We start from the raw sequence: 17,665 nt of genomic DNA, 5'->3' as shown, positions 1-17,665 counted from the left end.
TGAGTTTTTATCCAAAAACGTGGACTTTTTTTCCACAGTTCTGAGTTTATATCCGACAATTCTGATTTTTTTTTCTCCCTTTTCTCTTTTTGTTTTTTGCAAATTTGAATTTATATCTCACAATTACTTTTCTTTTTGAGTTTATTTTTAGACTTTTTTTTATTTTGACAACTTTTCTCACAATTTTGGGTTTATATCTCACAATTACAGCTTTTTTTATTTTGACTTTTTTTACTCACAATTTTGAGTTTATATCTAACAATTTTTTAGTTTTTTCGAAAACATTTTTGAGTTCATATCAGACAATTCAAATTTTTTTTAATGCAAAAATGTATTTTTTTTTTCTACCAATTCTGAGTTTATATCTGACAATTCAGACTACATTTTTTTGCAATTCTGAGTTTAAACCCAAAATTTTGACACTTTTTTTTTCTCACAATTTTGAGTTTGTCAATTTTTTTTGGGGGGCAACATTTAATTTTTTTTTAGCAATTCTGAGTTTATATCAGCAATTTTTTTTTGCAATTCTGAGTTTAAACCTAAAAATTGTTACTTTCTCACTTTTTTTTTTTTATTTTTTTTGAATTTATATCTTTCAGTTCAAACATTTAGACTTTTTTTCAAAATTTTTTTTTATCTGTCAGTAGCAAAATATTTTTTTTCTAGCAATTCCGTGTTTACATCCGTCAACTCAGACTTTGCTTGCAATTTTGAGTTTACATTTTTGAATCCAAAAATGTGGACTTTTTGAGTTCATATCTGACAATTCAGATTTTTTTTTTTTTTGCAGAAACATTTGTTTTCCTAGCAATTCTGAATTTATATCCAACAATTCAGACTATTTATTTATTTATTTATTTTTTGCAATTCTGAGTTTAAACCCAAACATTTTGACTTTTTTTCTCACAATTTTGAGTTTATCTCTCACAATTTTTTTTTTACCAATTCTGAGTTTAAATCTGACAATTCAGACTTTGCTTGGAATTTTAAGTTTATATCTCACAATTAATTTTTTTCTTTGCAATTTAAATCCAAAAATTTTGACTTTTCTCACAATTCCGTGTTTTTAATCTGACAATTCAGATTTTTTTTTGCAAAAATGTTTTTTTTTTCTAGCAATTCTGAGTTTTTTGACAATTCAGACTTTCCAGTTTATATCTCAAAATTATTATTATTATTATTATTTTTTAGCAATTCTGAGTTTGAATCCAAAAATTGATTATATCTCACAATTCATACTTTTTTTTTTCCTTTTGAATTTTGGGATTTCATGGTTCCCAATTCTGTTTTTTGTTCTGCCACTGAATAAAAAAATAAAGGTCATTTTTATCTCACAATTCAGAGTTTTTCCTTGCAATTTTGTAATTTTTATTTCAATTCTGAGAAAATAAGTCCAAAGATAAAAAGTCACAATTTCCTCTTAAATTTTTTTTATAGCCTGTGGCAGAAACAAGCTTCCATAACAAATTATTAAATGTAAAAAAAAAATCGCTCACTGTTGGTTCATGTCAGCGAATACATTAACTAATGTCAAACATTACCAAAAATGTTTGAGAACGGTCAAACTTTACAGTAAGCTTTTGTAAACAATTTATCAAGGTTAATATTAATTTGCATATGCATTTTTTTATATATAAATATACATTTTTAAATTAACAGTAACATTTAATATGTATTATATTCAAACTGTAATATGAAATACTAAAGTAAAATTTAGTTGATAAACCAAATTAAATCTTATTAGAAATCGTGTTACTGTAAGTTTTGTTCTCAGCAAAAATATTTGACTCTAAATGGTTTTTCAAATATTTTTCCTGTTTTAAACAAGAAAAATTACAAAATTTAAGTAATTTAATATATATATTTTTAAATTTCTGCTTATATATACACACTTTTTGCGATTGCTTTATTTATTTTTTTTATTATAAAACAAGACAAAGATCCGTTTCTGTGTTGCGGCAGCTGCATTTCACAGCACTTAGTAGTGAATTTGAGACGGACCCAGCGGTTAAACGGACTCATTTTATCCTCCTCTTCGCTATCATGGTCTTCCTCACTCAGTGATTTTGGAGCTTTTATAAATGAACAGTTTCTGCGAGAGCCGAATGAACGATTCTGTTCGTAATCCAGACTGATTCATACGAATCTTCACTTGGGACCAACGTCTTGTTGTCCAAAGGAGTTTGTGCGTGCCATGTCGTGTTTGACCGCTTCAGACGGACGAATGATGCCTTACGTTTGCGCCGCTCTTCATTTGATTCCTCTGTGTCTCACGGCTTTTCAGAGAATGTACAGATAATGTGTATTATTGTTATTAAAGTCATGACGTTTGTGTTCAGTCTGAAAGAGCACAAACTGTTCCGGCGACTGGATTGGATGTGTTTGCATGACATTCCTGGCTGAAATTTCATAACATGTTTGCTTTGAAGCTGCATTGAGCTCAAATTGAGTGGAAATAACAGGCTGAAAATGCCAGAACGGATCAGCAGAGCCGCAGTGCGACCGCGGGAGGTCGACCAATTAACAGCTGTTTTTCTCCACGTGAACTCAACGACCGATCACTTCACTGGTGAGATTGCATTAAAAACACTTCACATACAAATTACTATTATAAGGTAAATTATAAGATGAAACCGAAATTAAAAAAAAAAAGGTTATAGTGACTTTCTTTTCCCTAGGAACTGCATTTATATCTTACAATTGCAAGTTAAAATAATTGTTTTATTTCTGACATGCAATAAAAAATAAAAGTAGGCCTTATTGGGATTTTTTTCTTGGAACTGTGAGCTTATGTTTCTTCTTATTTTTCTTTATAATTATAATTCTGAATATCGGTTCATGGGAGATAAACAGAAAAAAACAAAATTATATATATATTTTTTTTAATTATTATTAAGTGATTTGACAGTTTTATTTCATTTTAAAATATTTTTTACTTTTTTAATGTTTAGTGTTGTTTTTATTTTTATCTTTTTTAAACATTTTCATTTTCATTAAACGTTTAGAATTTTATTTAAAAAATCATTTTACATTTTCATGATTTAATTTATTTTTTACTAAGTGTTTTTATTTCACATTTATTTTATTTTCATTTTATTTAATTAGATTTGTCACAATTCTGGCTTTTTATACTTGGAATTGTAAGGGGAAATAAAGTGTAAATTGTGAAATGAAATCACGATTACCGTATTTTTATTTTAAAATATTATTTACATTTATTTAATTTTTAGTATTGTTTTTATTTTTATTTTTTACATTTATGATTTAATTTATTTTATTTTCATTAAACTGGAAAAAAAAATTTGTTTTACATTTTCATGATTTAAGTTATTTAATTAGTAAGTGTTTTTATTTTACATTTATTTTATTTTCATTTTATTTAAGATTATATATCATAATTCTGGCTTTTTTATACTTAGATTTGCCTAAAAATAAAATTGTGAAATAAAATCACAATGACCATATTTTTATTTTAAAATATTTGTACATCTTTTTTAATTTTTAGTTTTTTTTTTTTTGTTTTTTTTTTACATTTTATGATATAATTCATTTTCATTAAATGTTTAGAATTTTTTTATTTAAAAAATGTTGTTTTACGTTTTCATGATTTAATTCATTTTTAGTAAGTTTTATTTCAAGTTTTACTTTCATTGTATTTAATTAGATTGTCACAACTCTGCCTTTTTTATACATAGAGTAGTGAGAAAAAGTAAACGATTACCATATTTTTATTTTAAAATATTATTTTTTCACATTTTTTTTATTTAATTTTTAGTATTGTTTTTGTTTTTTTACATTTTATGATTTAATTCATTTTAATTAAATGTTTAGAATTTTCTTTTATTAAAAAAAAAATTGTTTTACATTTTCATGATTTAATTCATGTTTTAGTAAGTGTTTTTATTTTACGTTTATTTTATTTTCAGTTTATTTAGATTGTCACAATTCTGACTATTTTATTTATTTGTTTTTTTTTTTTACTCGGAATTGTGAGGAAAAAAAGTGTAAATTGAAAATAAAGTCATGATTACCATATTTTTTAAAAAAGGAGACATTCAGTGTGTTTATGTTGCTTTTACTATTTTCATAATGAAAAATGAGTGTGAACACACCAAAAATCAGCAGCATAAACCATCACTGACAGCATGATTATTTTATAATTCATTCATACGACTCCAGATTCTATAGTCCAAGTCTTCTGAAGTCATATGATGAGAAACACACTGAATTTGGTCAATGTTTTACTCAGAAATGTCACGACAAACGTAAAATATGCAGCTGATGGAATTTCATGTTGACTTTACAGAGACGCAGGCATTAATGATTAACAAATCAATATTAAAAAAAAAAATGAAAAAACATTTGTGTGAACATTTCACACAATTAAAAGTCTAGAAATTTATTTCAACTAATAACTCAAGATCTACAGCCTTTGTTTAATGAACTTGAAGAGTATCACGATTTTCAGCCAAAGAACGATGCTTTCATGAAGTTTGTCAATAAAGAAAATGTGAGAGAAAATCAACAAAATGTTCAATATAAAAGGAAAAACAGCACAAAAAAAAAGTGCTAAACATAATACACAAACTCCAAACCAAAAATTGAAATGATAATGCATTTCTCTAAATACACAATAAAGCTGACAATCAAACCAAAACCTAAAAGAAAATGGTTCATCAGGACTTCAATTCAGTTTTGGCATAAAATACAGTACTTGAAGATTATTATCCAAAATATATATATATATGGGTCAAAGACGAAAAAGGGTTTAAGCATAAAAACAGTAATTGTAATACTGCTTTAAATTGTTGTTGTTGTTCTGTTTAATTTAATTGTATTTTTGTTTTTTTTTCTGAGCAGAAAATAAATATCATACATTTTTCCCTAATTTACAGAAGACGCCCACTAAAATGTCATTCAGCGTAACAATCTTGTTAGGCATATTTACAAAAAAAAAACAATTTATGACATTGAAAGATGAATTAATTTCACCCCAAATACTAATTTTACATTTTTAAAATGTGCCACTATCCTAGGTTTTGCCCATTTGTCAGTAATTTTTTTTTACTCATTTAAAGCAATAAAATTTAAATATGCTCCATTATTCTTTTATATATTTTAAGATGTACAAATCAGAATAAGCAAGCTGTTTGACTTTTTACATATTGTTACACTCAATGACATTATTTCAACCAAATTTTGTAATTTTATTCTCCAAAAACATATTTGAAAGCACCATTTAATGTGCTTTGTGTCTATGAACATAAAATCACTTTTGTAATTTTCTTTTGATGTGAACATCTTAAAGGAGAAGTCCACTTCCAGAACAACAATTCACAAATAATGTACTCACCCCCTTGTCATCCAAGATGTTCATGTCTTTCTGTCTTCAGTCGTGAAGAAATTATGGTTTTTGAGGAAAACATTTCAGGATTTTTCTCCATATAACGCTTTGATTGTGAACTTCCAAAATGTAGTTTAAATGCAGCTTCAAAAGGCTCTAAATGATCCCAGCTGAGGAAGAAGGGTCTTATCTAGCAAAACAATCAGTTATTGTTTTTGGAAAATAAAAATTTGTATACTTTTTAGGCACAAAAGCTCATGTAGCACAGGCTCTGGGTCGTTCTTGAATGATTCGTTCATTTTGAATGAATCTTTAATGTGACTCGGGAAGAATGAGTCATCTCGGGGAGTGATTCGTTCAGTCGTGCATGCGCAACATCCTATTAGGTTCTGTACTGGAATTAGTTCACCTGTTTTTCGTTCATCTTATGGGGCTGTCACGTGATGAACGAACGACTCAAACCCGAAAACTTGTCAGATAAGAGGTGAGTTGAGCTAATCATAGACTAAAGACCCAGGTAAACAATGAATGAATCTTTTCTGTTTCTTATAGCATTATAGTTTTGTCTTGTTTGTCGTGTGATCAACGTTTGTGTAAGCAGTAGATGTGTTAGGGAAGTAACACGGAACATTTTAATTATATTTTGCTAAAATGAACGAAATGACTTGAAAAAAGATTCGTTCATTTTGCTGAACGAGACTCAAAGGTCCGAGTCGGTAAAATGATCCGAACTTCCCATCGCTACTACAAATCACGTCTGAGTTCATTGTCTGTGTACTCCGGCTCAAAAAGGTAGAGTATGGTGAAAAACTCCATCTTATTTTCTCCTACAACTTCAGAATCGTCTGACATCGTTGTAGCTTTTTGTTTGTAAACAGCGTTTGACTTAATTGCACTTTCTTAGTCTTTGCACGTTCGCTTTGTAAACACTGGGTCTGTAGCTCCACCTATATTTTGCGTGAACTTTTGACCTTTTGACCCGGACACGCATCCCAGAGCCTGCGCTACATGAGCTTTTGTGCTTAAAAAGTATACAAATATTTATTCTTTGAAAACAATGACAGATCATTTCTCTAGATAAGACCCTTCTTCCTCAGCTGGGATCGTTTAGAGCCTTTGAAGCTGCATTTAAACTTCATTTTGGAAGTTCAAAATCAAGGGCACAATTGAAGTCCATTATATGAAGAAAAATCCTGAAATGTTTTTCTCAAAAACTGTAATTTCTTCATGACTGAAAACAGAAAGACATGAACATCTTAGATGACAAGGGGGTGAGTACATTATCTGTAAATTGTTGTTCTGGAAGTGGACTCCTTTAACATCTTTGACCCATATATATACAGTACCGTTCAAAAGTTTGGGGTCAGTAAGACTTGTAATAGTCTTTAAAGAAGTCTCTTATGCTCATCAAGGCTGCATTTATTTGATTAAAAATATAGAATAAAAACAGTAATATTGCAAAATGTTTTTACAATATAAAATAATGTTTTTTATTTTAACATACTTTAAAATAGAATTTATTCCTGTGATGAAAAGCTGAATTTTTATCAGCTGTTACTCCAGTCTTAAGTGTCACATGATCCTTCAGAAATCATTCTAATATGCGGATTTATTATTAGAATGATCAAAGTTGGATAATATCAACAGTTGTGCTGCCAAATATTTTTTGGAACCTGTGATTTTTTTTTTTTTCAGGATTCTTTCATGAATAACAAGTTTAAAAAGTACAGTGTTTATTCAAAATATAAATATTTTATAACAATGTAAATTATTTATTATTAACTTTTAATTATTAACTTAATACATCCTTGGTGAATAAAAGTATTAATTTCTTTAAAAAAAAAAAAGAAACAATAAAAATGTACTGACCCCAAACTTTTGAACGGTAGTGTATATATATATTCTCCAAAAACAAGTAATATTTTCTACCTGTCAAACATCACAGTCATTGTTCATTTCACAGACATATAAAACATTGTGATTTGAGAAATATACAATTTTTTTTTTTGTTTTCTAAAATAACTATTTTATATTTTACAGTATTTACAGTGTTTACATTCTCAATCTGCAGCACTAAATGCAGTTCACAGTCCAGATATTTAGTGTTTGGATATTCATCTGTTGTTCATTGTTGTTTTTTAGTAGTAATAAGACTAACACTCTACTTAAAGCCTTTATATGCATTATAAAGTTAATTTAATGCATTAATTATGCAGCTTATAATGCATTGCATGATCTAATGAATAACTGCAATCATAGTTATGAAGGAAATATAAATGTAAAAAGTCCTAATAGTTCTGTATTAACTGTATTGTACAACCAACCAAAACTGAAAATGTTAAAGCATGGACTCCAGATCAGATATAAATCTATGAATTCACAGAATAATGAGAATGATGCAGTTCTGGCCTGTGTCGAGTGTTTGCGCGGTCTAAACGGTGGACGTGACGGTGTTGACGGCGTGTTGGCGGAGCGACGTTCCTCGCTGCTTCTTCCTGCAGGCGGCGTAGAGAGCGGCGAGCGGCACACAGCTGAGCGACGACGCCAGCAGCAGAGCGATGAACGCCTGACCGTACACCGGATACTCCTGCACCACCGACTTACCCTGAACAACAATAACACAACAGCTTTTAGCTCAGAGCTCACAGATCATCATATCACACCTCTCCAGCAATACAAATTAAACTAAACACAGAAATTACGAAGCAAACATCTACAGACATGAAATCACAGAACAGATAGACTCCCTATACGATGTTAATATTCCAATAATCCAAAAAAGTTTTTAGCAAATATCTCAATTTGATGTTTTTTTTTATTTTTTTTATTTACGTTTTCATTTAATGAATTAGTAGTGTTTTATTTTGATTAATTTTTTTTTTAATTTCACTTTTAAGTTATTTACTTATTTTCACTTTGCATTTTTAATGTTTGGTATTTTCTGACTTTTTTTATTTTAAATTTTTATAATTTATCTGTTTTTAGTAGTTTTTTTTTTAATTGTCTTAGTTTTAAATTATTTACATTTAAAATTTGTATAATTTTTTAATTGTATTTTTTATTGTATTTTTTATTTGAAAATGATTTATTATTATTATTATTATTATTATGTAATGATTTATATGTTATTTATCTATTATTTAGCACGTGTTTTTAGACTTTTTAATTTGAAAATTCTTTATTTACATTTTACATTTGTAATACATTTTTTGTAAGTATTTTATCATGATTTCTTTTTTCTTTATTATTGAATTATTGTACATTTTATTTTGACTGATTTAGTTTTAATTTAAAATCATTTCTTTTCAGCTTACATTTTTTATTTAATTCATTTTTATTTCACATTTATTTGTTTTCATTTTACATTTTAAAGTAATAGTTTTAAAATAAAAACTACCAAAACACTTACTAAACATTTACGTTTAAAAAAAAAAGTAAAATGAAAATAATTTTAATGAAAACTTAAAAAAAAAAAAAGTCAAATCAAAATGAATAAATGTGAAATAAAAACAAACAAAAACACTTACTAAACATCAATTAAATATTACAAATATAAAATAGAAATAGACAGTTTTACAATAAAAACAACCAAAATGCTTATTAAATATTTGATAAAAAAAGTAAAATGAAAATAAATAAAAAAAAAAAAAAATAACAGTCAAAATTAAACTATTACTAAACATCAAATAACAAAAATGTCAAATTAAAATGAATAAATGTGAAATAAAAACAAACAAAAACACTTACTAAACATCAATTAAATATTACAAATGTAAAAGAGAAATACAGTTTTTTAAAATAAAAACCAACCAAAATGTTTACTAAATATTTGTTAAATTAAAAGAAAAAAATTATAAAATGAAAATAAATAATAAAAGTCAAAATAAAACTAAACATTAAATAAAAAAAATCAAATTAAAGTGAATAAATGAAATGAAAATGAAAATGAAATGAAAAAAAAAAAACAAAAACAACTAAACGTCAATTAAATATTAAAAATGCAAATAAATATTTATTTAACTAAACTAAATATTTAAAAAATATAAAATGAAAAAAAAAAAAACTCAAAATAAAAAAATAAAACTACATTTTTCTTTTACATTTTTATTAATTTAATTGATGTTTAGTAAGTGTTTTTTTTGTTTTTTTTTTTTTTTATTATTTTTATTTAATTTATGTACTTAAGCTTTAGCAAGTTTTTGATTTTTTTTTTATTATTTATTTCTTTTACTTTTTATGATTTGATTCACTTTTAGTAACTGTTTATTTAGTAAAAGTTTATTTTAATTGTACATTTGTGTAAAATCAGCGTTGCATTAACTCACAAATCCCCTGCAGCCTCCTCACAAACCATCAGTTGTTCATGAAGCTCAGTTTAGTAAAGTGATTTTACAGAAGCATGATGTTGTACCAGATTTTTGTCCCAGGCCTGGTAAGTGGGCGTCCCACCCTGGATGTAGTTAATGATGTAGAAGATGAAGAGGCTGAAGAGGAGCAGAGGACTGATGGCCGCCCACATCACCTTCCAGTACCAGTTCGGCCGATGACCCAACATGTCCTCGATGTCCTTCTCAAACCTGTCAATCATCAACAATCATAAATCAGCTACATCTTCAGCCTACATCAACTTCAGCAACATCAAACATCACAATCACACAAGACATACAAATCTGAGCAATGCAGGTTTTTTTTTTTTTTTTTAACATTTGGTATGAAAAAAATAAAATAAAATAAAATAAAATATAAATATTTTTTTTTTAAATGGAAAAAAAAAAAACAAAACAAACAAACAAACAAAAAAAAAAATCTACAAAATAAATGTGAAATAAAAACAATCAAAGAAAAACACTAAACATCAATTAAATATTACAAATGTAAAAGAGAAATACAGTTTCAAAATAAAAACAACCAAAACGCTTACTAAATATTTGTTCAATTTAAAAAAAATTGTAAAATGAAAATAAATAAATAAATAAATAAATAAAAATAATAATAATAAAAAGTCAAAATAAAACTAAACATTAAATAACAAAAATGTCAAATAAAAAAAAAATTAATGAAAAAAAAAACAAAAAATCTACAAAATAAAATAAAATAAAAATAATTAAATATATATAATATAATATAATATAATATAATATAATATAATATAATATAATATATATATATATATATATATATTCCTAACAGTTGGGGCATATGGGCACAACATTTTAGATTTGCCTGAATAAAATAAAATAAAATAAAATAAAATAAAATAAAATAAAATAAAATAAATACTCCTTGCTGACAGTTCTTCATTATTAATTACACTAATGTGTACCTTTGTGTAGTATTTGTATCTTTGTGTAAAGTGTGGTCATTGAATTGTTCACCTTCTCAGTCCGTAGACGTAACACACACTGACCACTTCAATGAAGACGATGAAGAGCAGCGACAGTGTGGCCGCGTATTCATTGAAGATGGTGAACCAGTAGTTTCCTGATCGGCTGGTGAAACCGAAACCCAGGAGTAAACAGAGAAGACAAACCAGACCTGCCAGAGACCAGAGCAAAACCACTGTCACAAACCAGACTAGAATCACATAAACAGCTCATTACAAAATCAAAAACACTTACTACAATTAATTAAATAAATGAAATGAAAAAAAAAAGGTATATTTAAAAACATGTACTAATATGTAACTTAAAAATGTAAAATGAAAAGAAATATTTTTAAATCAAATCAATCAAAAAAAATAAAAATAATTTTAAAATTAAAATAAAAAAACACTAAGAATTAATAAAAGTATCATGAAAACAAAACACTTAATATGAAAATAAATCATTTTAAAATAAAAACAATCAAAATCGCATATCAAAAATTAATGCTAAAAATAAACAAAAACACTTGCTAAAATTAGTTTGAAAAGTCAAATGAAAACAAAATGTTGGGTCATAAAAACAATCAAAAACACATAGTAAATGAATTTAAAAAGTCAAATGAAAAGAAGTAAATACTTTTGTGACAAAAAAACAATCAAAAACACTAAATGAATTTAAAAATGTACTAAAATGTAACTAAAAAATGTACAATGAAAATAAATATTTTTTAAACAAAAATCAATAATAAAAAAAATAATAATTAAAAAAAAAAAAAAAAAAAAACTAACAATTAATAAACGAATTATAACATCAAGTGAAAACAAAAACTAATAAATAATTTTAAAATCAAAACAATCAAAAACATTTATTAAAAAAAAAAAAAAAAGTGTAATGTTACGTCCCTTATGTTTTATATGTGACTTTGTTCTGTTTTGGGAAGTGTTGTATGTGTGTTTCTGTGCAGGTTGACGTCTGATTGGTTCCTGTCCTAACTCATGCCCCACCCTGCTTGATCAGCTGACTTCCTGCTACCTATAAAGATCTCCTCATCACTTCCTGCTTCAGCTTAGTGCTCATTTGCTGTGTTACACCCCATTGCTCTGTTATTTGATAAGTTGTGTTAGTGAGACTGAAATTCTGTGTGTGTTTGTTTGAACGTTCGTTGTGAGAGATATTTGTTCGTGCCTTTGCCCATTGTGTGTACTTTGACTACTGCCTGTTTGACTGTGATTTTGGAATGCCCCTGCTTGGATTTGGTTGTTGATTGTAAATATTGTATATAGTATTCTTGGGGAGGTAGGGAGACTGACGCCATTTTTGTTAAATTTTTGTTGATTGTTTTTTGTATAGGGAGTTAGGGAAGTTTTGCTGTATTTTATTTTATTTTATTTTTGTAAATAGGGTATTTAGAGGGTTTAAATATTAGTTGCTTTTGTTTGTTATTTTGGCCTGGTCGGCTCCTGAAGTCAATTCCCCCGGTTCTGTTTGTAAAAATCATTGTTTCCATTAAAGTATTGTTTATTTGTTTTCAAACTCCTTTATTTAAAAAAAATTTAAATAAAAACAATCAAATTCGCATATCAAAAATGAATGGTTACAAATCTAAAATGAAAATAAACCATTTTAAAAATAAACCAAAAACACTTCCTAAAATTAGTTTGAAAAGTCATATGAAAACAAAATGTTTGGTCATAAAAACAATCAAAAACACTTAGTAAAAATTAATTTAAAAAAGTAAAATGAAAATAAATAATTTTGTGATTAAAGAAAAAAAACAACACAATCAAAAACACTTACTAAATGAATTTAAAAACATGTACTAAAACGTAACTTAAACACCTAAAAGTAGTTTGAAAAGTCAAATAAAAACTGATCTTTTTCTCATAAAAACAAATCAAAAACACTTTAAAAAGTAGAATGAAAATAAATAATTTTGTGATTAAAAACAATCAAAAACACTAAATTAATTAAAAAAAAAAAAGTACTAAAAACTTAAAATGTAAAATCAAATAAACAAAAAAATTTTTAAAATAAAATAACACTAACAACCAATGAAAAATAAATAAATAAATTTAAAATAATTTTATAATATAATAACTTTATAAAAAATAATAAATACTTAAAATCAATGAAAAAAAAATAATTTACCAGCCTTGCTGATGTTACACTAGTTAATCTGTATTATTGGCCAGTATGAGGTGTGTTTAGGGCTGTTTCAGGCTGGGTTTAGGTCTAATGATAAACAGACTAGCGCTGATCGTCTGAGTCTGTCCTGAGGTTGCGCGTCTCCTACCGTTAATGGTCTCGTTGCTGAGCGTGCGGGACAGGAACTTGATGTCTCCAAGCGGCGTGATGATGGCCGTGACGTTTCCCAGCATGCTCCCCATCCCTAAGAGCAGCAGCATGACGAAGTACAGCACCGACCAGAGCTGAGACAGCGGCATGTTCTTAATGGCCTCGCTGTACACGATAAACGCCAAACCCGTGCCCTCCACCGCCTGCACGAACAACACACAGCGCTAACACTTCACTCATATGACAAAAACAGGAAAAATACAAAAATCTGGCCATAACTTGATAGAAACGTATATAATGGATTACAATCAACCAAACATTCAGACAACTATCAATACTTCGTTGACCAATTACCAAGCAATGCTTAATTTCAGTCTGTGGTGTAAAAAGGTCGCATTAGCAATTAAAAATGTAAAAATCCCAAATTTTTATCAGTTTTACTGGTAGTCCAAGAATTTTTGGGTATAATATGTCACAGTTTATTTTATTTTGCTATCCTCACTTACATAAATGAACTATAGTGTCCTGCACCCACTAGTGTAAAAATAAATAAATTAAATAAAAAAATTAAAACAAAAACAAATTTATATCTGGTGTCTGAATAATTTATGGTTTGGCTATATGCTGAATATATGTTGTAAACAGTTTAAAAATAACATGATATAATTTCACATATAAAATGTATTTTTAAAATGTATTTTGGACAATATTAATACATTTACACTATAATTCTATTTTTTTAAATGGCAAAAAATATTAGAGAAAATATAGAAAATTATATATATCTATATATCTATATATATTTATATTTATGTTTATTTGATTTAAAAATATTTATTTTAATTTTACAAGTTTTTAGAACATTTTTTAAAAATTAATTTAGTAAGTGTTTTTGATTTTTGTTTTTTTTTTTTAAAAAAAAAAAAAAAAAAAAAAAAAAAAAAAAAAAAATCACAAAATTATTTTTGTTTTCATTTTACTTTAAATTTTAGCATTAAATATTATTTATCCAATTTTTTATTGATTTTATTTTTTTTTTAACATCCATTTAGGCTTTTTTGTATATGTGGAGTATATTTAAAAACATACCTGAAAATATGTTTTTGCTGTATGGGCAAAGTCACTTTACAAATAGAAAAAAGAAAAACAAACTTACAAATAGGACAAAAGTTTAAAAAGAGTGGAAACAAGTACAAACTCCAAGACAAAAATAAATAAATAAAATAAATACAACAATTTTATACAATATAGCATAAACAAAACAAACCAGAAAAACTAAATGCTCTATGGTAATGAATGGCTGTGTGTATCATGTTTACCGTGTCCAATTCAGCCTGCAGACTGCAGTCCTCGATCTTTGAAGCGATGGACGCAAACTTCTCGGGATAGGTGACGTTCAGATGATGAATCCACTCTGTGACGTTCTCAGCGCTGATGGTTTCCTCCGACAGATCGAACGTGTTGAGCATCAGCAGCCTCATCCTGATCAACAGAAACAATCAATCTGTTCTTAGAAGAACTGTTCTTTAGTAGTAGTAGTAGTATATTTTCATGTAATTTTAAATGTAGTAAATGTATGTTTAAATGTGTTATATATATATATATATATATATATATATATAACATTTACATAATACATTTATGTAAATTAAATTAAACATTTAAAATTAAATTTATATTAAATCTCAATTTTTTTGGTTATTTAGTAGTAGGAGTAGTAAATTCATGTAATTTTAAATGTATTAAATATATATTTAAATATGTTAAAAGTATTTTATGTAAATAATTTCCTTTAAATTTGTGTAAATTACATTAAATACATTTTAAATTAAACTTATTTTAAATCTCAAATTTTATTTATTAGTAGTAGCAGTACTTTTATATTTTTGATGTAAACTTAAATTAATTAAATGTATTTTTAAATGTGTTAAATGTATTTTATGTAAATAATTTCATTTAAATATATGTAAATTAAATTAAACATTTAAAATTACATTTTAAATCTCAATTTTTTTGTTATTTAGTAGTAATAAATAGTAAATAAATAAATAGTAGTAAATTTGTGTAATTATAAATGTATTAACTATATTTCTAAATGTGTTAAATGTATTTTACGTAAATAATTTCCTTTAAATTTATGTAAATCACATTAAATATATTTATTTTAAATCTCAAATTTTGTTTATTTATTAGTAGTACTACTTTTATATTTTATGAAAATTTAAATTAATTAAATGTATTTTTAAATGTGTTAAATGTATTATGCAAATAATTTCATTTAAATTTCTGTAAATTAAACATTTAAAATTACATTTACTTTAAATCTTATTTTTTATTTAGTAGTAGTAGTATATTTTTATGCAATTTTAAATATATTACATATATTTTTAAATGTATTAATATGTATTATGTAAATAATTTCCTTTAAATTTATGTAAATTACATTAAATATATTTTAAATTACACTTATTTGAAATCTCAAATTTTGTTTATTAGTAGTAGTAGTATTTTTATATTTTTGATGTAGATTTAAACTAATTAAATGTATTTTTAAATGTGCTAAATGCATTTTATGTAAATAATTTCATTTAAATTTCTGCAAATTTAAACATTTAAAATTACATTTATTTTAAATCTCATTTTTTTTGCTATTTAGTAGTAGTAGTAAATTTATGTCATTTTAAATGTATTAAATATATTTTTAAATGTGTTAAAATGTATTATGTAAATAATTTCCTTGATATTTATGTAAATTACATTAAATATATTTTAAATTAAATTTATCTTAAATCTTTAATTTAAGTTAAACATTTAAAATTTCATTTATTTTAAATCTGAAAAATATGAGTTAACTCAAGCAGGAAACCTGTCTGAAAACCATCATTATTTTTCCAACTCTGGTTCATTACAGTAGTGATGACACAGATTTCACAACATGCTCTTCTGTGAATAAATGATGCTTGATACTCTGAACGGTTTCCACAGACGACAGTCCAAAATCATCTGAAAGACTTCATACGAAACCAGTTTAAAAGTAAAAGCAGCCGACGACATTCAGTTTAATCTTTGATGAAATAATGAGTAAACAATCGTGGTTTGTGTTTGTGCATCTCTTGATGCGATCACAGATTGACTAAAGCTGACGTCTGTACCTTTCCAAACAGCTCTCGTAGTTGAACGTGGCCTTAAAGCCGTAGATGGCGAAGGTGACGACGCTGGCGAACACAGACGTGCCGCTGTTGATGAGCGAGACGGCCACCGCCTGCCTCTCGAAGTTGTTGTTGTGATGATTGTAACTGGCGAAAGCGATCAAGGAGCCGAAGCCCAAACCCAGAGAGAAGAAGATCTGAGTGGCCGCGTTGATCCACGTCTGAGGATTCGCCAGCTGCTCCAGCTACACAAACAAACAGATGTGTTTAACACACACTCAGCTCTAAGCGAATGCTCACAGATCAGGCTTTTTTTCTTACTTTAGGTGTGAACATGTACTTGACCCCATTCCAGGCTCCGTGAAGAGTGACGCCTCGAATCAGATAGATGATCAGAACCACGTACGGAAACGTAGCTGTGAAATAAACCACCTGTGAATCAAAATCAGGAGTCAAATCTAAAGTTTGGCTTTGTTTTAATCTGCAGACACACTGAAGAGCAGAAAGCAAACAGGTATTTTAAAAGTGTTATATTTAATTTATATACATTTAAATAAAATTTACATGAAATACATTTACTTTAAATTAAAATTATTTAAAATCTCAAATGTAAAAAAATAAAATATATATAAAAGCATCTATCAAATACATATCCTAAACATATTCCATCTTAATAATATAATTATATATTAATATACATTGTAATATAAAGTTGTATAATTGTGTATACAGTATCTGATAATATTAGTAAAAAAAATATTAATTAGTCAAAACAAAAACATGAATACATCTTGATGTTTGACTTTAAGGACATTTCTGTTTACTTTCGTATAATAAACAGTTTTGGATTATTATTATTTATTCATTTATTTAATTTTGTTATAGATATGTTCATTTGTACATTATGTTAAAATTTATCTTCTCACTCATTTTGTTTGTTATTTATTAGTAGTAGTAGTAGTAGCAGCAGTATTATATTTTTGTCATTTTAAACATATTAAATGTATTTTGTGTAAATAATTCCATTTAAATGTACGTAAATTAAATATATTTTAAATTGAATTTATTTTATATCTCTTTTTTTATTTAGTAGTAGTAGTAGTAGTATTTTTATGTAATTTTAAATGAATTAAATGTTTTTTTTAAGTGTTAAATGTATTTTATGTAAATAATTTCATTGAAATTTCATTAAAAAAAATACATGTCATTTTAAATGTATTAAATGTATTTTATGTAAATAATTTTCATTTAAATATTAAATATATTTTAAAATAAGTTTATTTTAAATCTCAAATTTTATTTATTAGTAATAGTAGCAGTAGTAGTATTTTTATGTATTTTTAAATGTGTTAAATATATTTTATGTAAATTATTTCATTTAAATTTCTGTAAATTAAATTAAATATACATTTTAAATTAAATGTATTTTACATCTCAAATATAACAAATAAAACGCATATGAAAATATCTAGCAAATATATATCTTAAATATATTCCATATTCCAACTTAATAA

General features: G+C 26.1%; 1 protein-coding gene across 2 annotated transcripts in view; it reads right to left on the bottom strand.

Annotated features, from left to right (window-relative positions):
• The window catches only part of LOC127178539 (sodium- and chloride-dependent transporter XTRP3), an 87,937-nt gene that overhangs the window by 63,490 nt on the left and 6,782 nt on the right, over window positions 1–17,665 (bottom strand). Inside the window, exons 5-11 of one of the 2 annotated variants that reach the window (XR_007829410.1) lie at window positions 16,473–16,583; window positions 16,155–16,396; window positions 14,322–14,484; window positions 13,001–13,205; window positions 10,720–10,879; window positions 9,756–9,921; window positions 7,018–7,949 (exon numbers count right to left, since the gene is read on the bottom strand). Coding sequence is in view for 1 of the 2 variants with exons in the window: in XM_051131477.1 (XP_050987434.1) it covers window positions 7,776–7,949; window positions 9,756–9,921; window positions 10,720–10,879; window positions 13,001–13,205; window positions 14,322–14,484; window positions 16,155–16,396; window positions 16,473–16,583 (1,221 nt within the window). In the remaining variant the exon portion in view is untranslated. Of the gene's footprint in view, window positions 1–6,557; window positions 7,950–9,755; window positions 9,922–10,719; window positions 10,880–13,000; window positions 13,206–14,321; window positions 14,485–16,154; window positions 16,397–16,472; window positions 16,584–17,665 lie in introns of those variants that run through there. The other variant, XM_051131477.1, reaches the window with a different exon arrangement.

This window comes from Labeo rohita, chromosome 16 (genome assembly GCF_022985175.1).
Source record: "Labeo rohita strain BAU-BD-2019 chromosome 16, IGBB_LRoh.1.0, whole genome shotgun sequence".
Classification (NCBI taxonomy): domain Eukaryota; kingdom Metazoa; phylum Chordata; class Actinopteri; order Cypriniformes; family Cyprinidae; genus Labeo; species Labeo rohita.
The sequence above is the reverse complement of the archived record's forward strand: the minus strand, read 5'-3'. Positions and strand labels throughout refer to the sequence as shown.